At 43.6% G+C, this 26,297-nt stretch overlaps 1 protein-coding gene across 1 annotated transcript in view; it reads left to right on the forward strand.

Moving 5' to 3' along the window:
- The first annotated feature begins 8,188 nt into the window (after positions 1 to 8,188).
- LOC125486705 overlaps positions 8,189 to 26,297 on the forward strand; it is a 22,211-nt gene continuing 4,102 nt past the window's right edge. Inside the window, exons 1-5 of the mRNA XM_048615374.1 lie at positions 8,189 to 8,838; positions 11,103 to 11,146; positions 13,486 to 13,621; positions 18,437 to 18,693; positions 25,305 to 25,467. Of these exons, the coding sequence (XP_048471331.1) occupies positions 8,662 to 8,838; positions 11,103 to 11,146; positions 13,486 to 13,621; positions 18,437 to 18,693; positions 25,305 to 25,467 (777 nt within the window). The 5' untranslated portion in view covers positions 8,189 to 8,661. The remainder of the gene's footprint in view (positions 8,839 to 11,102; positions 11,147 to 13,485; positions 13,622 to 18,436; positions 18,694 to 25,304; positions 25,468 to 26,297) is intronic.

The following is a 26,297-nucleotide window of genomic DNA, read 5'->3' on the forward strand; positions in this document are numbered from 1 at the left end:
CTTTGGGTGGCATTGTTGTGGCACTGCAGGAGGCCCAGGATGGACATCTTCTTCAGAAATGGGGGTGGGGAAGGGGGTTAGGGTCAGCTTTCCTGCTCCGCTGATGCTGCTTGGCCTGCTGTGTTCATCCAACTCGACACCTTGTTATCCCTTTGTGTGCAATTGTGCTTCTACTAATGATATGCTATATTGGACTGTAGCATTAATTTCAGCCCCTCAAAAGTAGTGTCCATTTAGCAGTCAACCCCATCAATTTAACCTTAAAAAGTAGTCTAAACAGTTTGACTTTTACACGAGTATATAGAGAAGTAACGGTACGCAGAGATATGGGAAAGGGCAGGAGATTAGCACTATACAATAGAGCTGCAGCAGGTATGATGGACCGAATGGCTTCTTTCTGTACTGTAATAATTCCGTGATGCTGTGAAATTGAGCCAGAGACTTGTGAGAATGGGTGAATGAGGGACCACAATGGAGATTCACTCAGTTGATACCAGGGTTGACAGGAAAATCCAGTGAGCGAGAGATAGATTTAACTGGGCCTGTATCCAATAGAGTTCAAATGAATGAGAAATTATTGATTAGAATGCATAAAACTCTAAAAATGTTGGGCAGACTATGTACAGGGTGGATATTTTCATTGATTGTGGAGTCTAGAACCAGGAGACACAGTCTCAAGATATGGGATAGAACATTTAGGACGAATGTACCTGAAGCATTCTCTACTGTGGACGAGTGTGGAGGCTTAGTCACTGAATGTATTCAAGAAAGAGACAGACAATTCTTTTAGCTTTAAAAGGCATCAAGGGGTATGGGGAGAATATGGCATTGAGATAAACGATCAACTATGGTCATATTGAATGATGAAATGGGTTTGAAGGGCTGAGTGGCCTACTCCTGCTCTTAGTTTCTATGTTTCTATGAATGCCAACATATCCAACCATCCACTTCAGCTGGTCTCATTCCCTGTTTCACCTACCCAGTGAATTCCAGCTTCCTCCAGTTGAGAAAGTTTCATTTTGTTCATTCCTCATAATCTTCAGCAGGGTGAGCATGTCAAGATCATAGTCCTGGTATTCAAGGAGGTTTATATGTTTGTGATAATCTTTATAAGATGGAGGTGACTGTAGAGATTGTAACAAGGTCAGCCAGGTGGACCCCATAGAGCATGAGTTCCCTGATTGGACCAGATTAACAGCCCCTATCAGGGAGCCCTGGCTGACAGATATAAACAGGAGTGTCAGGGGTTCTGCTCACTCTGAGAGCTGGGTCTGAGCCAGCTGGGTCAGTGTCATGTACTATGTATGTGTGAATAAAGGGTGACTTGGTGACAGGATACCAGACTTAGTGGAGTTATTTCAGTATCAGAGGAAATTTATATGTTTGTGATAATCTTTATAAGAAGGAGTGACACTAGGAAAAGGTGGGAGATATACTAACAAGGATACAGGCCATTCTATCCTCCCTGGACACTTCTGAGACAGTTGATAATGTGGAATCTGTCTGACATACAATGATTGAGGTGACTAACAGATATCTACCAGGACAATCGAGATGAGGGAGAAGGGAATAGTAGGACCCATTAATAAAGATAGCTGAAATAAGGTGGATGGATCCTTGTGTGGAGGCAGGTGGGTCATGATCTCATGGAATGTGGAACAAGCTCAAAGAGCAGAATGACCTACTGCTGTGCACACAGTGTATAATATATATATATAATTATATGGTATGTTCCTAGGCCAGTTGGGCCAAGTGGTCTATTACTTGTAAAGTAACATTCCATGTGAATCGTATCCACACAGCACATTTGTTTCCAATACAACAGTTTAAGAAACAGTAGTCGGAACATTGTCTAAAAATCTACACGTGGCATAATTGAAGTCATAACACTGGATGAGAGGATAACTTGCCATGCGGTGTGGTCATCAACATTCTAAAGACATCCTCCCTCTGCTCTGAAATAAAGTCATTGTGTTTTTGTGACTACATTGTTGTGCAGCAACTTAAATTGGCACTGGTTTTGTAATGAAAGAATCCTATTAAGGTAAGTACTAATCCTGGCAAAGCACACGGATTTGTGAAGGCCTTTGCAAAAATCTCCACTCACTGGGAAGAGCTCAAGATGGGATTCTGTTTCTTCCCTTTCTCTCTATCTGTCCAACAGGGTTTGGGGGTTCACCATATGTATCAGGGTGGCACAGTGGCTCACAGCGCCATGGGCCTCGGTTGGATTCCACCCTCAGCCGACTGTCTGTGTGGAGTATATACATTCTCCCCGTGTCTGCGTGGGTTTCCTCTGGGAGGTCCGATTTCCTCCCACAGTCCAAAGGTGTGCAGGTTAGGTAAAATGTAGAACTATGCATGTGGGTGGGTTGCTCCTCAGAGGGCTGGTGCAGACTCGATGGGGAAAATGGCCTCTACCTACACTGTAGGGATTCTATGATTAACTTGATTATATACCTTTTACCTTCCAGACTGACTTTATTTTTTTTTGATATTTGTCCATGCATCATTCCCTACTGCATGTGCAATCCATAACCCAACCCTTTGACAAATTAGTTTAAATTCCTATCAACAGCACACCCATCCAATCCCTGAACTACCCCCACACCCACAAGGATTCCTTCAGTCCCACTCTGAAGAGTCCATCTGGACAATGTGCTTAAACTCTGCAGTGAGCCTGATACCCATGATCTTCTAACTCACCTTGGTGCTTTCTTGGATCAGCGATGACATATCTGCCTGCTGATTTAAAAGATTCTAGCCTTGTGATGTAATGTTTGTATTTATTGTTTAGGTTGCACTTGCCTTTTCCTGAGCCAAGATATTACTTCACCATCAGTGTCAGAATAAATGTTGAGACACTCAAGTATTCAGTAACTCTAGCCATCACCTGAGACATCCCTTCCCTAAGGTGCCCCTGGAGGTTCCTTTTCACATCTTAGTTTGGAATGGGTGCTTGTAATGCTAGCTTTGTGTATGATTATATTGTCTTCCACTCTGACATTTCCTAACATGCTGCATGTGTTTAAAATATTCCCTCATTACCATCCCATGAAATGCATAGAGATTTGGGAAGTATCTCATGTTAATACTGTTACAGTATAGAATAAAGAATTAATTTAAAAAAAATAACAATGAGCCTCCATCAGCACATTCCTTTACAGATGGGGAAATGTGTTCAGTCCATAGAGCATGGAAACAGACCCGTTGGCCCAACTTGTCCATGCCGACCAGATATACTAAATTAATCTAGTTCCATTTGCCAGCATTTAACCCATATCTCTTTAAACCCTTCCTATTCATATACCCATCCAGATGTCTTTTAAATGTTGTAGTTGTACTGGCCTCCAATATTTCCTTTGATAGCTCATTCCATACATGCACAACCCTCTGTGTGAAAAAAAAATGTCTCTTAGTCCTTTTAAATCTTTCCCCTCTCACCTTAAACCTGTGCCATCTATTAGCAGAGCTTCCCATTTACTGTGGATAGTCTGCCTTATCCCATTAAAGTCTGCCTTACTTAAACCCAAAATTCTAGGATCTGACCTTTGCTTATCTCTTACAAATGCTGCATGAAACTCAATCATATTATGATCACTATTTGACAAATGCTTATTAACAATGAAGTCACTAATTAAATCAGGCTCATTGCTTGTTATTAGATCTAACATTGCTGTACCATTATCGAATCCAAGACATTTTGTTGGAAACTCTGCCAGACAAACTCTAGTAATTTACAACATTTCTTGGCAGGTGTGATTGTTGAAAATTTAGTATTCTTGCATTTGTCCTGATGAGTACAAGACTGAAATCTTCAACAACACATCTTTCTTTTAAGCATAAACGGTTGATATGAATCAATAAACTTCAGTTAATAAAGTAATATCAGAGAGACTTTGTGCATGAACATAAGAACAACATGACAATTGATTGTTGCAAGTGGCTGAAATAAAAAAAAAGTTTGGATCTGCCTGAACAAGTTTACAATGGGGATGGGGACCATTCTATAAAGCCCACTCCTTCATTGGCACTAGCCTAACAGTATGATTGAGAAAGGTAACAGAGACAACAATTCCCTGTTATTATTTGGGATCAGTCATAGAATCCCTATAATTGTAGAAATAGGCCATTTGGCCCCTCAAGTCTCTGACATTCTGAAGAGCATCCCATCTAGGCCCACCACCCTTACCCTGTGGGCCTGCATTTCCCATGACCAATCCATCTAACCTGTACATCTTTGGACTGTGGGAGGGAGCCCACACAGACATAGGGAGAATGTGCAAACTCCACATAGACAGTCACCTGAGCCTGGAATCGAACCCAGGTCCCTGGTGCTGTGAGGCAGCAGTGCTAACCACTGTGCCACCCCACTGTACTAATGATGATTGGAATGAGGTTGGGGTGTGAATGTCACATTGGTGCAAGTGAGGTGGAGGATGAAGCCACATTCCCATGTGGTAATACATCAGAAACTCCACCCTGATTGATATCATACAAGGAGTGCTCCATGATGACATACTGAAAAAGCATTCCATTGCACAATACTAACATCACACACTTTCCATTGGGGAAAGAAATAATCTTGCCAAATGAGGTTGCCTTTCTAATGGCTTTACTGTACTCAGATGTGCCAGTTAATCCAACAGCAAATGATTCAGCTACTCGAGGGATTGCTTGTAGCCAGTTCTTTTGGAATCACTTCAGACTGACAAGTGAGTCACAGAATCCCTACAGGGGGAAGCAGGCCATTCAGCCCATCGAGTCCACGCTGACCCTCTGAAGAGCATCCTACCTCCCCTACCCTATCCCCGTAACCCTGCATTTCCCATGGCCAATCCATCCAGCCTGCACATCCCTGGACACTATGGCCAATCCAGCATGGCCAATCCACCTTATGACCCTGTTATTTCATGAGTCACTTTGATGCATATTATATTCCTTTAAAAAGTGCCAATGCCAAACACTATTGCGGCCCATTGTCTGCAAACATTCTGGGTGAACACTTCAACATAATTAGTCTGTCATAACAAGGGTGCAAAGCTTCGAGAAGGACTTCACTTGGTTTTGACCTGGCCTTTGGTTTTCAACGTTAACCCATACTCGATATTAATTCACTCTAACAAGGTCCTTTTGAAGGGCTTAGCACCGTCTGTAAGTTCTAAGTTCTGCAGATGCACTTATTAATGATGCCATCGATGTGGATGCAAGTGACTATGCATGAGTTTCATACAAAATACTGCAATCCACAACCTCCCAACAGATGAGAAACCACTTCTCACGTACTCGGAAATATTGATCCTAGCTCAGTTTGAGTGAGATCCTGGATAATGTGAATTCTACCATATCTGAAAGCTGGAGATTTGGGGTTTTGTCCTTTAATAAAAAGCAATATTGACTGATGTTAGCTGAACACAATATTGTCACTGTCCCTCTCTATCTCTCTGTAGAGAGCTTTATTTCTCACTTTGTCTGTGCTGCTCTTTATTTCAATCTCTTTCCGTCAATTGTATTGTCAACCCGAAGTTTCGGATATCATAGTAATAGATGCAGTACTCACAATCCTGAGGGAGAGCTCTGTAAGCCAGAGGTGGGCAGGACCATTTTTACAGAGAGTTCAGAGGAACCTAAAGTCAAGACTGAAACCTGTGGTGCAGGGGAGAAAAAAATGGTTACAGTCACCTAAACTAAGCAACACTTTGTAATGACCAGGAGACGGTAAGGACTGCAGATGCTGGAAGCCAGAGATGTGAAGCTGGAGAAGCACAGCAGGTCAGACAGCATTTCAGGAGCAGGAAAGTCCACATTTCAGGCCGAAAACCTTCGCCAGGACTGGGGAGGAGGAGGGGATCCCAGAAATAAATAGAGTGAGGGGCGTGGGGTTGGGGCAAGGGTAGGTGGGATGGAGACAGGTGGATACAGGTAGGAGGTTATAATGATTGGTTATCATGTGGGAAAGTGGGAAATGTGGAGCGGATAGGTGAGTAGGAAGATGGACAGATTTGGTCAGGTCAGGGAGTCGAGGAGGAAGGGGAGGGCTGGACATGGGATAAGGCTGGGGGTGGAGGGATTTTGAAGCTGGTGAAGTCAATATTGAGCTGTAAGCTCCCAAGGCAAAATATCAGGTGTTGTTCCTCCAGTTTACGCTTGGCCTCACACTGACAGTGGAGGAGGCCAAGGATGGACACGTCACCAGGGGAGTGGGAGGGGGAATTAAAGTGGATGGCAACCGGAAGGTCGGGTTGGTTGGTGCGTGCAGAGCGCAGATGCTCTGTGAACTAGTCCTCGAGTCTGTGTTTGGTCTTCCCGATATAGAGGAGACCACATCGGGAGCAACAGGTTGGATGAAATGTAGGTGAATCTCTGACAGATCTGGAAGGATTGTCTTGGACCTTGGGCGGAGGTGCGGGGGGAGGTGTAGGGGCAGGTGTAGCACCTCCTGCAGTTGCAGAGAAAGGTACTGGGTGTGGTGGAGGAGTTGGTGGGGAGTGTGGAACAGACGAGGGAGTTGCGGAGTGAACAGTCCCTGTGGAAAGCAGACGGGGGTGGGGAGGGAAATATCTTTCTGATGGTGGGGTCTGATTGTAGGTGGCAGAAATGTTGGAGGATGTTGTGTTGGATTCGGAGGTTGGTGGGGTGGTACATGAGGACTAAGGGAACTCAATCTTTATTGTTGTTGGGGGGAGAGGATTTGAGGGCAGAAGCGTGGGAAATGAGGGAGATGTGGTCGAGGGCATCCTTAATGACAGAGGAGGGGTAGCTATAATCTCTAAAATAGGAGAATACCTGGGATATCCTGGAGTAGAATGTCTCATCCTGGGAGCAGATGTAGCTGAGGCAGAGGAATTGGGAGTATGGGATAACATTATCACTATAAGAGCCCTAATAGCAATAGAAACATGAATTTGCTGGAGAAACTCAGCAGGTCTGGTAGCATCTGTGGAGAGAAAGCAGAGTCAATGTTTCATGTTCATTGACCCAGCAATTTCAGCTTTTGCTTCAGATTTCCAGCATCTGCAGATCTTTGTTTTATTTCAGCCCTAATAAATTGATTTTGCCTTAAATTCCACCCCTTTTCTAGTGGGAGGAAGAAGGCCCGCCAAGAGGTGAGGAGTTTGCAGCATATGTTTCCTGTAAAATAATGCATTGAGTGGGAGCATGATTAAAGAGTTGATGTCAACACAATGAGCGAAAGGGTGTTTTCTCTTTCTATTCATTTGTCTCTGGCTGGCCAGCATTTCTTGCCCATCCCTATTTGCCCTTGAGAAGGTGGGGATGAGCTGCTTTCTTGATCTGCTGCAGTCCTCCTGCTGCGGGTTCACCCATAATGCCATTAGGGAGGGAATTCCAGGATTTTGACCCAGTGACAGTGAAGGAAACGTGGCAGAGATGAATTGAAGTTTAAAGGAAACAAGAGAAAGTGGATGTAGATCACTGTTCAATCCAGCTCAGTTACATTGACCAAGATGTGTGTAAGCTAGGCACAGGGGTTAGCACTACTGCTTCACAGCGCCAGGGACCTGGGTTTGATTCCAACCTCTGGTGACTGTCTGTGTGGAGTCTGTGCATTCTCCTGGTGTCTGTCTGGGCTTCCTCCAGGTACTCTAGTTTCCTCTCACATTCCAAAGATGTGCTGGTTAGGTGGATTGGCCAGGCTAAATTGCCCATATTGTCCAGGGATGTGCAGGTTAGGTGGGAAATGTGGGGCCAGGGGGTGGGTCTGGGTGGGATGCTCTTCAGAGGGTCAATGTAGACTTGATGGGCTGAATAGCCTCTTTCCGCACTGTAGGGATTCAATGAATGAACAGCAAAAGCATTTGGTATTGTCATTTTCAGTTTACATATCTCAATTTTTACAGTTTACAAATCCCAAGTTCAACAAAGTTTTATAAATCCATTTCGAGAATTAATTAAGATTTTTGATTGTAAATATGATTTAATTTGGCCACTGCATTGGGTTACTTGTCTTATGGGGCGGGAGTGTTCTCAGATTCACTCCATTTCTGACATTCACATTTTTCGAAACCTGTTTCACAGGCTGAGCCACTTCAGATAGTGACTGCTCTGGGATCACACATTGTGTGTGGTGAACTGGGAATGTATCCAGCATCACTGAAAGGAATTCCAGACAACAAGAATGTGATTAGAGCCAGAATTAAACAGAAAGAATGAACAGTCAGTGAGATGAGCCTCTGTGTGGAGACAGAAAGGGAGAGAGCATTGTAGCCCCATAGTGAAACTACGATAGGGAGAGTCCGAGACAGAGAGAGAGAGGAAGCATGTACAAGACCGCCCAAGACTGCACAAGTCACTAAGAGAAAATAGCAGAAAGAAGCAAAAGGAACCAAAAGTATTGTCAGGCCAAGAATTCAGGGGGACAATAAAGAAAATTAACAAAGAAATGTGAAAGTATTTTGGTAAGAAGAAAGACAGCCAGACTGAGCTAGGAAAGGACTGAGTGAGAAAGTGCAGATTGGAGAGGGGCAGGGACCAGAGAGAGAGAAAGAGAGAGAGAGACAGAGGGTATGAACAGAAATACACCTGGCTAAGATTTAAAAGTATAAACCTAACAGGAACCTGTTTTGTTAAAGACGTTTGGACACTGTTTGGGATTATGAAGCATGGACCGTGTTCCCCAGCCTGAGTGATTGCTTCATTACCATGGATCTGCTGGAGTATCTGGTGTCTAGGCAAGGCTTGTTCGGAATGGTAGTTGACTTCTGCGTGTCTGTCATGGCGATTACTTTGCTGTCTCTTATCAGTCTCCTGACCTACTTCGACATCCTCGAGAGTTTCCATCCATTCCATTGGCTCTGCAAAGCGACGATTCAGGATAAGGTGAGGATAAATTATGTGGTACGGTTAAATTAGTCTGAATTTTTATTTTAACCATGAAGTGTCTCTGCTCTCCCCCACCCACCAGTTCTCTGTGTCACCCGCCCCCACTTGCTCCAAATGGCAATGAAAACTGATGTCTCTTTCATAACAGTGGCTCAGTGGTTAGCTCTGCCGCCTCACAGCGCCAGAGACCCGGGTTCAATTTCACCCTTGGGCGATGTCTGTGTGGAGTTTGCACAATCCCCCCGGTGTCTGTGTGGGTTTCTTCCGGGTGCTCCAGCTTCCTCCCACGGTCCAAAGATGTGCAGGCTAGGTGAATTGGCCATGCTAAATTGCTCCATAGTGTTCAGGGACGTGTAGTTGAGGTGGGTTATAGGGGGATGGGTCTGGGTGAGATGCTCTGAGGGTCGGTGTGAACTTGTTGGGCCGAAGAGCCTGTTTCCATGCTGTCTGGATTCTATTCAATGATCTATGATAAAAGTTCATTCGAAGGCAATGCGTGTTGCTGGAAAGGTCAATATTTACTGTCCATCTTCAGTTACCCAACCAAATAGACAAGCAAGACCATTTCAGAGACAGGTTACAAATCATGTGTCATTGGAGTCACCAAATCAGGAGTGTCCCACATCAATGTTCAACTCCTGTGCCACTCGCTGATCTCAAACCTCTCAACATAGAAACTCAGTTTGGCATCCTGCCCAAATCCATGTCTGGCAGGAATGGATCTGCTGGAGTTTCTGGTGTCTAAGTAATGCTTGTTTGCATCCATTGCTGTAGAATACAAGAGCAAAGGGTTGATGTTGAACTTATATAAGGCCACGCCAGACCTGAGCTGGAGTATTGCATACAATTCTTGGAAAGATGCGAACACATTGGAGAGGGCTCAGACGCAATTTACAAGAATGGTTCCTGGAATGAGAAACTTCAGTGATGAGGATAGATTTAAAAAGTTGGGACTGTTCTCTTTGGAACGAAGAAGGCTCAGAGAAGGATCGGTAGAACTTTTCAAAATCATGAGAGAGTTGAACAGAGTAGATCGGCAGAAACTGTTCCCACATGTAAAAGAACAAAGAGGGCTTAGAATTAAAGTGATATGGCAACAAAGCGCAGGTGATGTGAGAGAAAAAACCTCTTTCACTCAGCGAGTAGTTAGGGTCTGGAATGTACTGCCTGAACATACAGAGGAGGCAGGTTCGATTGAGGCATTCAGGAGGGAATTTGATAATTATTTGGATAGAAATGGTGTGCAGGGATATGGGGAAAGGCAGGAGCTTGGCTGTAGGGGATAGAACCAGGGCAGGCATGATGGGTCAAATGGCCTCCTTTTGCCCTGCATGAACTTTGTGACTTGTGAGAAATGGATATGAAGACTACAGATGAAGGCAGGGTTGGATTTGGTGGTATGCCCCTCCCTCACAGCTGAATGGCCTGGCCATCCCTCTCAGGATCATGTATGTGAGGCTACTGGGATTTGTTTTTTTCTCTATTAACTTTGGCTGACTAGCCTAGTTGCCCTTGAGAAGGTGGTGGTGAGCTGCCTTCTTGAACCGCTGCAGGCCACATGCTGTGGGTTGACCCACAATGCTACTAGGGAGGGAATTCCAGGATTTTGACCCAATGACAGCGAAGGAACGGCAATATATTTCCAAGTCAGGATGGTGAGTGGCTTGGAGGGAAGCTTGGAAGAGGTGGTGTTCCCATATGTCTGATGCCCTTGTCCTTCTAGATGGAAGTGGTCGTGGGTTTAGAAGGTGCTGCCTGAGGATCTTTGGTGAATTTCTGCAGTGCATCTTGTAGAAAGTACACACTACTGCTATTGAGCGTCAATGGTGGAGAGAGTGGATGCTTGTGGATGTAGTGCCAATCAAGTGGGCTGCTTTGTCTTGGATGGTGTCAAGCTTCTTGAGTGTTGTTGGGGCTGCACTCATCCAGGCAAGTGGGGAGTATTCCATCACACTCCTGACTTGTGCCTTGGAGATGGTGGACAGGCTTTGGGGAGTCAGGAGGTGAGTTACTCGCCACAGTATTCCCAGCTTCTGGCCTGCTCTTGTAGCCTCTGTGTTAATATGGTGAGTCCAGCTGAGTTTCTAGGATGAAGGAATCTCTGCAACAGTGTTCCTCCAGGGAGGGTAAATGCTTTCAAGAGAGGGCACAACAGAGAGAACTATCCATGGACAAGGTACTGGGGGCTGTGGTAGGGATGGGTTTGAGTGAGTGTTTGTGAAATATTTACTTTAAATGAAGTGTTTTTATTTTGTTAACAGCAATATACACAAGAAGGCCATAATGGGAGGACAGGAGCGTGGCTGTGAGTATTGAAGATAAAATCATTGATTGAAACAGTAATTGAGATGGAAAACGCTGGAAATGTGGAATAAAAAATGGGAAGTACATTGCAGTCAGTTGTAAAGGGAAGAGTGACCATAACATCTTTAGCATGTCCCTTTCCTCTTGGTGTTGACTGACCAGCACAATATTCCCCAACTGGATTTTGGAATGTGACTGTAATTACTCCGTTTTCCTTGTATCCCTTTCTTTCAGTCACTGACCATTTTTGTCCAGTTCAGCTTCTGTGAATTGTTGTCAGGGGTTTTCATTCCTCACACTAAAGGCAGGTCTGAGGAAGGGTCACTGGACCCAAAACATTGACTCTGATTTCTCTTCACAGATGCTGACAGACCTGCTGAGCTTTTTCAGCATTTTCTGATTTTGTTTATGATTTCCAGCATCCAAGTTTTTTTTTATTTAAGAAGAATGAATGTCATTGTCTAAACAGAATCAGTTCTTACCAAAGACAGTGATGAGGAGAGACTGAATTTGTTCTCTTCAGAGCAGGGAAGGCTAAGGGGAGATTTAATAGAGGCAGTCAAAATGAGAAGGGGGTTTCGCAGAATAAATAAAGGGTTTTTTTTTCTAATGCAACAGGCCCAGTCAGCAAAAGCCACAGCTTTAAGATAAGCAACAAAAAAATCAGGGTGGCAAGGCATCTTCTCATGTGATGATCTGGAATGAAAAAGAAATACAATTAAGCACTAAGGACAAAGAATAGAACTAGAATTAGGTTTTATTGTCACGTATACTCAAGTACAGGGATACAGGAGTACAGTGAAATGCCGCCATTCGCAATGCCATCTTAGGTACAAGGTACCTAGATACAAAATCTTAGGTAGAAAGTAGAAAAATAAAGAAATAAGTTAAAAGTTCAACATTACAGTTTTTCTCAGCATAAAGTAGTAAATTAGAAATAAAGTTAAAAGTTCCACCTTACAGTCCTGCAGTCGCTCCATGCTGGGCTTTCCTCACAAGGGCTCAATTTCTCTCCCTGCGCTGAGCTCAATCCCCTCTGCCCCACACTGGGCTCGATCTCTTGATCCCCACGCCTCTGCGCTGCCCTATTGTCACTAACTGTCATTGTCTCTTAGATCTTTCTGACACAGACATGATGGGCTGAATGGCGTCACACTGTTCCAAATGTTGCTCTGATTTAATGAAATTTCAGGCTTGAATTAAGGTTGATCCACTTTTAAAACCGAACTGGTGAACACCAGTCCCTGTGATTGTTCCTTGAGAAACCCAGTCTAACATCTGCACAATGAAGAGACTGACACACAGTGATGGGTAAATTTATCCAATTTGTTGCTGTTGGGTATTAAAGGAAGTGGAGGGACAGGAAGGTTCAGATGGATAAGTAAATGTGGAAGCTATTTCTACATAAGAAGTCTCAGGGTCATTCCTCAGCCAGTGTGCAGTCAGAGCAAGTGAAATGTTGTGTAGGATTTTACTGTTAGTCAGAATAGGTTAGGGAATCAAGTTAGACATCCCACTTGTGATCACTGTTGCTGTGGATTTCTTGCACATAGAGATAACAGCCTCAAGAAGAAGACTGCTGAACTATGATGCCTCCCAAGGCCGAATATGTTACTGCCAACGGTCACACAGATAAGTAACATTTAGGGAAGATATTAAAGGGTTTGTATCAATTTGATCAATAAACAAACAGCACAAGAGTGGCGTTACAAAGCAAAGTGAAATGATTGAGCTGAAAGAATGCTGAAATAAAAATCCATGGGATGTGGGCATGGACCTGTTCCATGAAATGATGGTGTTTCTTCAAACTACTGCAGTCATTGAGGTGAAAGTATTCTTATCGAGGGAGGGAGTCACAGTGATAGTGGTGAAACAAGCGATTTCATTCTAAGTCAGGATGGTATGTGACCTAGACAAACCTTGAACATGGTGCTGCTCCTGTGTGCCTCCTGTCCTTATCTTCTACAGTGGAGGTTTGGCATGTGCTGAAGATGAATCATTCACAATATTTCCATTTTACAGATCTGAAAGTACTATAGATAACAGAAAGCAAAGAGTGGGAGTCTGCTAGGAAGAGAATAATGATAAAGGATTTAGGTTTAACACTGTTTTAATTCTAAATATTTCAGTGTGAATATATAACTTTCTGTCCCAAGGGCTTTGCAATATGGGCTGAAAACTGTACTCCTGTAACCCCAAAGAGCAGGTCTAGTTTTCTGAAATAACTTAGTGAGTGGAAAAAAAGAGAAATGAATGGGATATTTGACTATGAATCGACAATGTGTCTCTTTGGATTTGGTATTTTGTAGTTACTTTGTCAATTTCTCTTCTGTTTCCTAGTGACACTGGTGCAAAAGATCGGTCTCTTGACCAAAAACTTTGGTCAGTAACAGAGTGGGTGAAGCTGCTGGAGTCTGAGCTGTGCATGGTCACCAGTGATCAATGCTGCACTCCCAAATACAGAAGGATATTTGCGGTGAGCGGTGGAATTTGTTTCTCTTGATATCCTCCTAATATCCAAAACATTATTCCAGTGAAGTGGGGTGTTTCCTTTTTGAGGTTTTGGGTATACTCCTTTTTTGGTAACTGCTAATTGACTTTCTTGCACCTTCAGCTGTGGCTCATTGAGTTAGTGTTCTTGCCTCTGAGTTAGAACGTTCTTTACAGAGAATGTAAAATACAAGATATAGTACACAATGCCAGTGCAATACTGAGTTTAACACTGCTGAAGGTGAATGAGATATTCAACTCAACTGCCCTCTTCTCAATGTTCTTCCTGTGTCTACAGCCACACGAGGCAGGTGAAGAATATGCCTTTGCCAAATCCATAGCAAGGTTTTCCTGGAAAAGGGCACTGATGCCATCATGCTATGTGTTTTTGGGGGGCTGCGGTTGAGACCCAAGTGGGGTCATGAACTCTGAGAAAACAATGGCTGCTGCAGAACTCTAACAGTGATATAACACCCGTACTCTCGGTCTAACAGAAATATAACACCCATGTTTTAACAGCGATATAACACCCGCACTGTCGCTCTAACAATGAAAGAACACCTGTGCTCTCACTCTAACAGCAATGTAGCACCTATACTCTCACTCTAACAGCGATATAACACCCATACTCTCACTCTAACTGCGATATAGCACCTATTCTCTCACTCTAACAGCGATATAACACTTGTGCTCTCGCTCTAACAGCGATATACCACTCATAGTCTCACTCTAATGGCGATATAGCACCTGTACTCTCACTCTAACAGCGATAGAGCAACTATACTCTCACTCCAACAGCGATATAGCACCTATATTCTCACTCTAACAGTGATACAACACCCATACTCTCACTATAACAGCGATATAACACCCGTACTCTCGTTCTAACAGAGATATAACACCCATGATTTAACAGCGATATGACATCCGTGCCCTCACTCCAACACTGATATAACACCCATACTCTCCCTCTAACTGCGATATAGCACCTATACTCTCACTCTAACAGCGATATAACACCTGTGCTCTCGCTCTAACAGCGATATACCATGCATACTCTCACTCTAATGGCGATATAGCACCTGTACTCTCACTCTAACAGAGATATAACACCCATGCTTTAACAGCGATATGACACCCGTGCTCTCACTCCAACATTGATATAACATCCATATTCTCACCCTAACAGTGATATAACACCCATACTCTCACTCTAACTGCGATATAGCGCCTATACTCTCACTCTAAGAGAGATATAACACCTATACTCTCACTCTAACTGTGATATAGCACCTATACTCTCTCTCTAACAGCAATATAACACCTGTGCTCTCACTCTAACAGTGATATAACACCCATGATCTCGCTCTAACCATGATATAACACCCATAATCTCACTGTAACGGCAATATAACCCATACTCTCGCTTTATAGTGATATAGCACCTGTACTTTCACTCCAACAGTTTTATAGCACCTATACTGTCACCATAACAGTTATATAACACCCATACTCCCACTCTAACAGCAATACCTGTGCTCTCAGTCTAACAGTGATATAACACCCATACTCTCACACTAACTGCGATATAGCAACTATACTGTCACTCCAACAACAATATAACACCTATACTCTCACTCTAACAGTGATATAACACCTGTACTCTCACTCTAACTGTGATATAATACCCACACTCTCACTCTAACTGCGATACAGCACCTGTATTCTCAGTCTAACAGCAATATAGCACCTATACTCTCACTGTAACAGTGATATAACACGCATCCTCTCACTCTATCAGCGATATAGCACCTATACTCTCACGCTAACAGTGATACAACACCCACACTCTCACTCTAACAGTGATATAACACCCGTACTCTTGCCCTAACAGAGATATAACACCCGTGCTTTAACAACGATATGACACCCGTGCTCTCACTCCAACGGTGATATAACACCCATATTCTCACTCTAACAGTGATATAACACCTGTGCTCTCACTCTAACAGCGATATAACGCCCATACTCTCATTCTAACAGCGATATAACACCTGCACTCTGGCTCTAACAGTGATATAACACCCGCACTCTCGCTCTAACAGTGATATAACACCCGCACTCTCGCTCTAACAGCGAAAGAACACCTGTGCTCTCACTCTAACTGCGAAATAGCACCTATACTCTCACTCTAACAGCGATATAACACCTGTGCTCCCACTCTAACAATGATCTACCAACCTGTACTCTCATTCTAACAGCGATATACCACCCATACTCTCACTCTAACAGTGATATAGCACCTATACTCTCACACTACCAGTGATATAACACCCATATTCTCACTCTAACAGCAATATAACACCTGTGCTCTCACTCTAACAGCGATATAGCACCCATACCCTCACTCTAACAGTGATATAGCACCTATACTCTCACACTAACAGCGATATAACACCTGTGCTCTCGCTCTAACAGCGATATACCAACCGTACTCTCACACTAACGGTGATATAGCACCTGTACTCTCACTCTAACAGTGATAAAACATCCGTACTCTCGCTCAAACAGCGATATAACACCCATACTCTCACTCTAACTGAGATATAGCACCTATGCTCTCACTCTAACAGTGATATACCACCCATACTCTCACTCTAACAGTGATATAACACCTGTGCTCTCACCCTAACAGCGATATAACAGCTTTGCTCTCACTCTAACAGCGATATACCACTCCTACTCTCACTGTAACGGTGACATAACACCCATACTCTGACTCTAACAGCGATATAACACCTGCACTCTTGCTCTAACTGTGATATAACACCCGCACTCTCACTCTAACAGCGAAATAACTCCTGTGCTCTCACTCTAACAGCAATATAACACCCATACTCTCACTCTTACAGCGATATAACACCTGTGCTCTCACTCTAACAATGATATACCAACTCGTACTCTCACTCTAACAGCGATTTACCACCCATACTCTCACTCTATCAGTGATATAACACCCAAATTCTCACTCTAACAGAAATATAACACCAATAACCTCACTCTAACATGCTATAACAACCATACTCTCACTCTAATGGTGATATAACACCCATATCCTCACTCTAACAGCGATATACCACCCATACTCTCACTCTAACAACGATGTACCACCCATACTCTCACTCTAACAGTGATATAACATGCCTACTCTCACTCTAACAGCAATATAACACCCATACTCTCACTCTAACAGCCATATAATACCCATACTCTGACTCTAACAGCAATATAACACCCATACTCTTGCTGTAACGGCAATATAACCCATACTATCGCTTTAAAACTGATATAACACCTGCACTCTCATTCTAACAGTGATATAACACCTGTACTCTCGCTTTAACAGTGATATAACACCCGTGATCTCACTCTCACAGTGATATAACACCCATACTCTCACTCTACCAGTGATATAACACCCGTACTCTCGCTCTAACAGCGAAAGAACACTTGCGCTCTCGCTCTAACAGTAAAGTAGCACCTATAATCTCACACTAACAGCGATATAACACCTGTGCTCTCACTCTAACAGCAATATAACACCCATACGCCCACTCCGACAGTGATATAACACCCGTGCTCTCACTCTCACAGCGATATAACACCTGTGCTGTCACTCTAACAGCAATATAACACCCATGTTCTCACTCTAACAGTGATATAACACCCGTGCTCTCGCTCTAATAGCGATATAACATCCATACTCTGTGTCTAACAGCGATATAATACTCGTACTCTCACTCTAACAGTGATATAACACATGTACTTTCACTTTAACAAGCTTTCACAGCCAAATTAAAATAGAGAGCAGCAATCAGAAAATCAATGTTCAAAGCTTGCAATGTCTTATCAGTGGGTCTGAATGGAGTTAATAGATTTTTTATTGGGTAACACAAGATATGAAGCTAAGGTGGGTACACAAATTTCTGATACAGGGTAGAGAAAGATAAACTATTTCCACTAGTTGGAGATTCTCAACCTAGGGGCATAGTCTGTGAATTAGTGCCAGACAATTTAGGAGAGATGTTAGGAAGCACTTTTACACAGAAAGAGTGCTAGATGTTTGGAAATTTTTAAAAATTCATTCATGCAATGAGGGCATTACCGCCTAGGCCAGCATGCCACATAGAGGGCAGTTCAGAGTCAACCACATTGCTGTGTGTCTCAATTCACATGTAGCACAGCTTCCTTTGCTAAATGACATTAGTGAACCAGATGGGTTTCTTCCCTGATAATCAACAATGGTTTCATGGTCATCATTTGACTCTTAATTCCAGATTTTCAGTTGAATTCAAATTACACCATATGCACTGGTGGGATTTGAATTGAGGTTCCCAGAACATTACCTGGGTCTCTGATTTAACAGAGCAGCAATAATACCACTAGGCCATCACCTCCCCCTCTTCTACCAACGGCAGTAGATGCTTCGTTTTAAATCAGAGACAGATACCATTTTGTTAAACAAAGGAATTAAGGGATGTGGACCAAAGACAGGTACCTGGAGTTGGATGATCTCATTGAATAACGGAGCAGTCTTGAGGGGCTGAATGGCCCAAACTTGTTCCTATGATATAGATCAGCCATGATCCCAATGAATGAGAGCAATCTTGAGGGATTAAATGGCCTACATATATTCATATATATTTATTGCTGGTTTGGTGAATTTCTCTAACATGATGGCTGTTGAAGGGGTGATGGAGGATAAGAAGCCAAACCCATATCCATCACCTTTTCTTTTCAGAAGCAGTGCCGGGACATGTGTCAGGTCTCTCGCGTGTTGCAAAGTCTGGAGGGTCAGTCTGCTGGAGCTGAGGGACAGTCAGAGACATCCCGAAACTATGAATTATCCGGGGTCGCCACCAGCCATCGCTTTTCACCAGAGGGCAGCACAGAACAGAATAACACAAAGACAGGCGACATGGTAACAGCCCGAGACAGAGGGAGGATTCAGGTCTTGAGCAGTAGACTCCAGTCACTGAGAATGTACACCGAGGAGAGGTGAGTTTCTCAATTACTATCTGTGCGACCCTGGCAACACCACTGGAAGAAACCATCACCCATTGGACCCTCTGCCATTGTTATTCCTCAACAAAACAGTGAAAAATGCATTGAATGTTCATTCATCTCATTGCTGTTTGTTTTAATATTGCCCAGGAAACCCCCAAATCCATGTACCCTCAAGTACAGGAGGAAGAAACTGCTTTTACTTGAACCCCCTTACCTTAGAATCATAGAATCCCTGCGGTCTGGAAGCAGGCCATTCAGTCCATTGTGTCTATGCCAACCCTTTGAAGAGCATCCCCACCCAGATACAGCCCCCCCAACCCTATCCCTGTAACCCTGCATTTCCCATGACTAGTGCACCTAGCCTGCACATTCCTGGAAAATTTGGGTAATTTAGCATGGCCAATCCACCCAAAATGTACATCTTTGGGCTGTGGGAAGAGACCAGAGCACCCAGAGGAAACCCACACAGACACAGACACAGGGAGAATATGCAAACTCCACACAGACAATCACCCAAGGGTGGAACTGAACCTGGGTCCCTGGCACTGTGAGGCAGCAGTGGTAGCCACTGAGCCACTGTGCAACCCCACTGTACTCATGATGATTGGAATGAGGTTGGGGTGTGAATGTCACATTGGTGTAAGTGAGGTGGAGGATGAAGCCACATTCCCATGTGGTAATACATCAGAAATGATTGATATCATACAAGGAGTGCTCCATGATGACACACGTTGAAAAAGTATTCTATTGCACAATACTAACATCACACACTTTCCATAGGGGAAAGAAATAATCTTACCAAATGAGGTTGCCCTTCTAATGGCTTTAATATGCTCAGATGTGCCAGTTAATCCAACAGCAAATGATTCAGCTACTCGAGGGATTGCTTGTAGCCAGTTCTTTTGGAATCACTTCAGACTGACAAGCGAGTCACAGAATCCCTGCAGGGGGAAGCAGGCCATTCAGCCCATCGAGTCCACGCTGACCCTCTGAAGAGCATCCTGCCTCCCCTACCCTATCCCTGTAACCCTGCATTTCCCATGGCCAATCCATTCAACCTGCACATCCCTGGACACTATGGCCAATCCAGCATGGCCCATCCACCTAATCCACTGAACTGACTTTCATTGGTTGAGGCAAAGTTAACAATGGATCCCAGAAAAGCCAAACAACTGTGGATGCTGGAAGTTGGACACAAAAATGGAAAATTGCTGGAAAAAGTTAGAGGGCGTGGCAGCATCTGTGGAGAGAAAGCACAGTTAATATTTTGAGTCCAGCGACCCCTCCTGTAGGAAAACAATGGTATATATACTAAAGAAGGGGTTAGGGGAGGGGGGAGCAGGAAACAACAAGTGGATATGGAGACTGGAGACAGCTGGACAGGCAAAGGACTGGGTCAGTATCAATCTGGGAGAATCAGTAGCTGCTAATGGAGATTATTAGAGGCTAACGATGGGTTGACAGTAGTAGCGGCCCATGTGATGATAAGGCCTGGTGTGTGGTAGTTGGGGGTAAGGAATGGGAGAAGGTGCTCAAGCCCTAAAATTATTGAACCTGATATTGAGTCAGAAGGTTGTAGGGTCCCCAAGCGGAAAATGAGGTGCTGTTCTTCCAGCTTGTGCTGAGCTTCACAGGAGCAAGCCTGAGACAGAAAAAAACCAAAAGAAATACAGACGCTGTAAATCAGGAACAAAAACAAAATTGTTGGAAACACTCAGCAGGTCTAGCAGCATCTGTGAAGGGAAAAAACAGAGTTAACGTTTCAGGTCTGGTGACCCTTCCTCAGACCTTTCCTTGGGTCATCGGACCCGAAACGCTAACTCTGTTTTTTCCTTCACAGATGCTGCCAGACCTGCTGGGCTTTTCCTGAGACAGAGATATTGGCCAGGATAGGGTGGTATGTTGAAGTGGCAGGCAACTGGAAACTCTGGGTCATTTTTTGAGGACAGAATGTAGGTGTTCTACAAGGTGGTCTCCTAGTCTGTGTTTAATCTTCCTATTGTAGAGCAGATCACATTGTGAGCAGGGAATGCAGTAGACTGAATTGAGTGAAGTGCAGGAAAATCGCTGCTTCACCTAGAAAGTGTGTCTCGGGCCTTGGATATGAGGAGGGAGAAAATAAGGAGGTTTGGAATAAGGAGAAAATGAGGAGATACACCTTGTGCAATTACAGGGGAAGTTGCTGTGTAGCTGTGAGGAGATGTTGGGAGTGGAGAAGGAGTGGACCAGGGTGTCCTGGAGGGAACAGTCCCTTCGAAAGGCTGACAAAGGAGAGGAGGGTAAATAGTCTCTGGTGGTGACAGAAATGGCAGCTTACGATCCTTTGTATGTGGATATTGGTGTGATGGTAGGTGAGAATGAGGGGGATCCTATCGCTATTGTGGGAAGGAGAAAGGGGTTCTGAAGAAGGGTCACTGGACCTGAAACATTACCGCTGCTTTGTCTCCACAGATGCTGAGAGACTTACTGAGTTTTTCCAGCAATTTCTGTTTTTGATAGCAATGGGTCCCTTCCCTCATGAATACTTTTCCCCAGTTCCAATGTATTTATGTTTCAAAAGGATCCAATTTAACTAGCTCTCCTGGATCACAAAAAGAGTGAGTTTATTAATTACTGTAATGAGGGGAAGAATGATTAAACACAATAACCATATACACACAGATTAGAAATGGGAAGCAAGGAAATGTGGAACAATATGAAAGCAAAATAGGAATCATTCTTTGGCTTATCCATGAGGATTAGATGGGGAAATGGTGCAGGCATTATGTTGGATGGTTTGGGTGGTGATGACCATGGCAGTTGAACAGTTTCTTGAAGAGATTCTCAGTTCTGCAGGTGAACTGAAGGGAGTTAACCGGGTCCCTTTTTGAATATAGTGCTTCTGACCAGCAAATTACTGTCAGCAGTTAGCAAAAGAGAGAGAGAAACATCCTCTAGATGCAAGTGCAAGTGACTTGTGAATGTTCTTCAACTGTGACCCTGTTTTGTCAACTCTTCTCTTATGTATTCATGGAAAACAGAAACATGGCTTTCACCTGGAACTGCTTTCTTTTGCTTCCCTCTATGTCTCATAGGAGGTGGTTTCTGTTACGGTATTGATTAGCCTTCATTATCTCTGCAACCAAAGGTTTTTGCATTGCATATCTTCCTTTGAAGTATCTCTGTCTGAAGCTCCTCAGCACCCTCCAGGTACAGCATTCCCATCATCTCTTTCAGGACTGAGTATAATCCACACAGGAACTTTCCAGATAGTCACAGTCACATTCTGTAAATTTACATTGCTAGCCATCATGGGAATGTACATCCCTTTATTTTTAAACAAAAATCTCCTTTGTTTAAAAGTTCACCTGTCTGTAAGTAATTCGGGGTAATGTTCCATTGCATTAGAAAACAAATGTCATTCAAACATATAAGAAGATATGGGGTAAATCTGCCAAAAAATTGGCCAAAGAGATAGGTTTTAAGGAGCTTCCTATAAGGTGATACAAGGTAGAGAAGGATACAAGGCAGATACAAGGAGGGAACTCCAGAGATGGGGCGGAGACATATGAAGGTACCAATGGTAGAGCAATTATGACTGGAAATACATTGAGACCAGAATGTGACCAGGACTGCAAGTATTTTAGAACATTTTGGATCTGGAGATTACAGACATAATGAAGGATGAGGCTATCGAAGGATATGGAATAAGGATGGTATAAAAAATCAAAAGGTTGCTCACCTAGGAGCTGGTGTAGGTCAGAGAGCACCTGGTGATAGCCAAACAGGACTAGGTGAGAGTTAGACATCAGTTAAAAACAACAGCTCCAGTTTACAGGGTGTAGAATACTGGGTGTGCATTGGAATACTCGAGTGTAAAGAGAAATAAAAGCATAGAGGAGAGTTTCAGCAGCTGATGACTGTGTACATAATGATGAAATTGACTCAACCTACAGTGGCTGTGCCTCAGCGTGAATCTGGGACAGTGACTCAGGTGTGGAGAGACCCTCAGTGACCCTTCTGATGACAATAAACTCTTAAAAGTAAGACCACCTGAGGGTTTTCCCCAGCTAACAGACTGTGTGTTCATTTTAGGGCATGGGGTCTACACAGGAGTCTTCAATTTTTAAAGACGTGGAAGGACTTTGCAAATGTGAAATGCAGGGTAAGTTAGGAGTATAGTGTGGGCTGGCTTTATCCTTTAGAAGAAGACTGTGCAAGAGTGGACAGAGTGAAAAGCAGCCCCAGGTATCTTGCTGCTCTCTAAGCAAGTAACTGTGAGTTTTTTAGGCGTGATTTCTTTTTTACATGCAGCACTGTCAGGTCACGAGAATGATCAATTCGATGATAGTGTCCCTACTCACAAATCCAATCAGAGAGTGGTCCTTCAGCCAAATCTGTTTGCCTACCACTGCTTCAGTGTGTGTGGAAGGTAAAGTCCCTGTACAGGATTTAGGAACAGTCATAGTGAAAGCAGGCAGTGGCAGTGTTTGTGGAGAAGATATAGAAAGGTAGGAATGTACCAACAAAAAGAATGTTCAGGAACGTTCCAGTACAGCATCAAACTCCTTCTTCTTCCTGTTTACACAGACCATTTGGACCCTACTGAATAGTTTACAGTCTTTTAACTGGCTATTGTAAACTATCAGTCTGCACAGCTGATACAAACAGACAGATCAATGATTTTCAGAATGGCTCTCTGCGAGGATATAGGGGGAGAACCAAGGGCCTGGGTCCCCGATCCCGAACCAGGCTGTGAACAAGGCCTGCTGTGCTAGGCCTGGATTCAGGAAGGCAGAGTAAGGTGGCAGCAAGACTACAGGGTTACCTGGAAGGCAGCAGAAAACATAGTCAATGAAGTATAATGTTTTATAACAAGGATATTTCTTCACGAGCTAGTACAGAACCTTCTGGAAAGTCTTATTGAATATGTGTACTGTCTGCTATTGAATACAACAATGTCAATGGTTCCCACAGGCATTTATTCCTGGAAGGAAGACTGGGATTTTTAGCAGCTTGTGTGAATTGATCCAAATAAACTCTGGAGCACTTTGTTTGCAATTTTTTTTCCCAGAAGTGTGAATGATAACTGAGTGTTCCAGGTCATCCACCTGTAACTGAGTGCTTTAGCCTTGTCTGTTCTGACCTACAGTCTTATTGCATCCCCTCCCCGTTCCCATGTAACCCCCTCGAGTCTGTTCCACAATTCAATGTGACTATTCTGTGACTTAGCTCACTATCCATACCTTTTCCAAATGTCCCTGAAAGCCCTCAACAAACAAAAATCTATCAATCTCAAATTTAAAATTAACAACTGGTTGAACATCTGATGATCACAGCTCAGCCATGGACATATCACCCTTTTAAATTCCAATTTGTCCTTTTTAATAGACAACTGACGTAGCTGACATGACTATGGATATAAATCCAGTGGCTGCCTGGAGGTGAACTCTAGAATGTCACACCTGTAGGTGTCGAGAGGAAGGTTCAAAGGGAGAAATGCACTACAACATGAGCTGTAATCCCCTCTGAGTAGCTCGGGCTGTGAAATGGTGGTAGAAAAAGGCAGCAATCTGAGTAAGTGAAGTATTTGTGTTTTCCCCATTCAAGAATACACAGGGAGAGGGGTTGATAGTGAGGTTACACCCTGGGTATGTGTTTGTGGCTTGATGTCTTCGTGGACTAGTGAGCTTTCACAGCTTTGAAAGCAGCATTGAAAACAGCCTTGCATTGCAGGTAAGGAAAAGGAATACATTCTCGCTCACACTGAATGCTGCTAACCATCCACGATCAAAAGGAACCAGGATGAAAGGATTTCATCCAAACTGCACAACCAAGAATCTTGAAACTGCCTGTTCACCTACCAATGTCAATGCTCCCATCAACTGTAACAGTCATAACTTTTAATATCTACACTTCACGAATAACTCCAAGGTTGATCAAGGTTCTTTTTTAACTGCTTTGTTTTTCAGACTCACTCCATTTGTCCTGACTCAGTTTTCATTCCTAACCTGTTCATATCTGTGTTGCATTATTTCTTCTGGAGCTTGGTAAATAATAAACTCATTCTTTTGTTAACTCAAGAAATCATGGTTGAATTGGTTCCCTCTTAAAATACAAATTCATTTGGCCTGGGGGAAAGTTATCCACAAGGGAGGGGATACTTTGTAAATGAACAGTGTTGTGACCACCAAGGGAGCAGCTGAATGAAGACTCTTCCCTCCTATACTGGGGAATTGACAATTTGGGAATCACATTAACTTGGGGAGTCTCACCTGGGGTCTGGTCGCAACAAATATCATTTGCTATTTGCAGAATTCAGAAAATTTCAAACATCTACCTCTGTGTGGAGAATGTTTTCTCAGTTTACTGATGAAAGATCTGGGTTCAGTTTTTAGTCTAGGGCCCTTCATCTTAGACACTTCAAAATCATTTCTCTCTACCTACCCCATCTGCTCCACTTTATGCATCGAACACTTCAGTGAAATAAGCCCTCACCTTCTTAATTCAAGGGAATACAACCTGCTTTTCTCTGCCTTTGGTGTTCAGTTATCATTGCAGTGAATGTGTATAGTACTGTCTCTCCAGATCTTTGCATTCTAACTGATTGTTCTGAGTTTCAGGCTCCAGCTATTGAACAGCTTTGCAAGTTGTTATGAATCTTATCGACTATGGTATGATCAGCTTCATCACTGGGTGATGCGGACCAGCAGGTTTCAGGAGTGGATACATTCCCTTGCGTGTGACAATGAGTCTCTGATCATCACCAACCTCAACCATCAGAGGGTGAGGCTTCTTTTCATAGGAGCAATACTTGTCAAAAGTGATGGACAGCTCTGGCTTAATTTAGGGAGTCCCCTTGTTACAGGATTGCTGCATGTATAGCACAGCAAACAGACCAAGAATGCCCCATCATCCAGAAAGCTACCAAAGTGTGGAATTAGTGAAACAATTACTGTCGTGTTTGGCTATTTTCACATTCACATTATGATGGGCTTTTGCTGTACCAGGCCAGATGGACACATAGAGCTGCATAGAGGCAGCAGGGTTTTCTATCTGCAAGGTGCCTACAGTAAATCACCCAGGCTCCTCAGACAACACCTTCCAAATCCATGACCACTTCCATCTAGAAGGACAAGGGCAGCAGATACATGGGAACACCACTACCTCCAAGTTCTTCTCCAAGCAACTCACCATCCTGACTTGGAAATATATCGCCATTCCTTCACCGTTGCTGGGTTAAAATCTTGGAATTCGCTCCCTGATGGCATTGTGGGTCAACCCCACAGCAGGTGCACTGCAGCGGTTCAAGAAGGCAGCTCACCCCCACCTTCTCAAAGGCAACTAGGGATGGGCAAGAAATACTGCCCCAGCCAGAGAAGCCCACATACTCACGACAAAAAGAAAAAAGTGGTCTCAGCCTTGTGCTCTGCCAGATATACTCATACCAGTCTCAGTTGTGTACCAGGCCAGATATATTCATACTAGTCCCAGATGTGTACCAAGCCAGGTATACTCATACTGGTCCCATGCATGTACCAGGCCAGGTATACTCACACTGGTCCCATGCATGTACCAGGCCAGGTATACTCATACTGGTCCCAGACATGTACCAG

This window comes from Rhincodon typus, chromosome 32 (assembly GCF_021869965.1).
Source record: "Rhincodon typus isolate 14 chromosome 32, sRhiTyp1.1, whole genome shotgun sequence".
NCBI lineage: Eukaryota > Metazoa > Chordata > Chondrichthyes > Orectolobiformes > Rhincodontidae > Rhincodon > Rhincodon typus.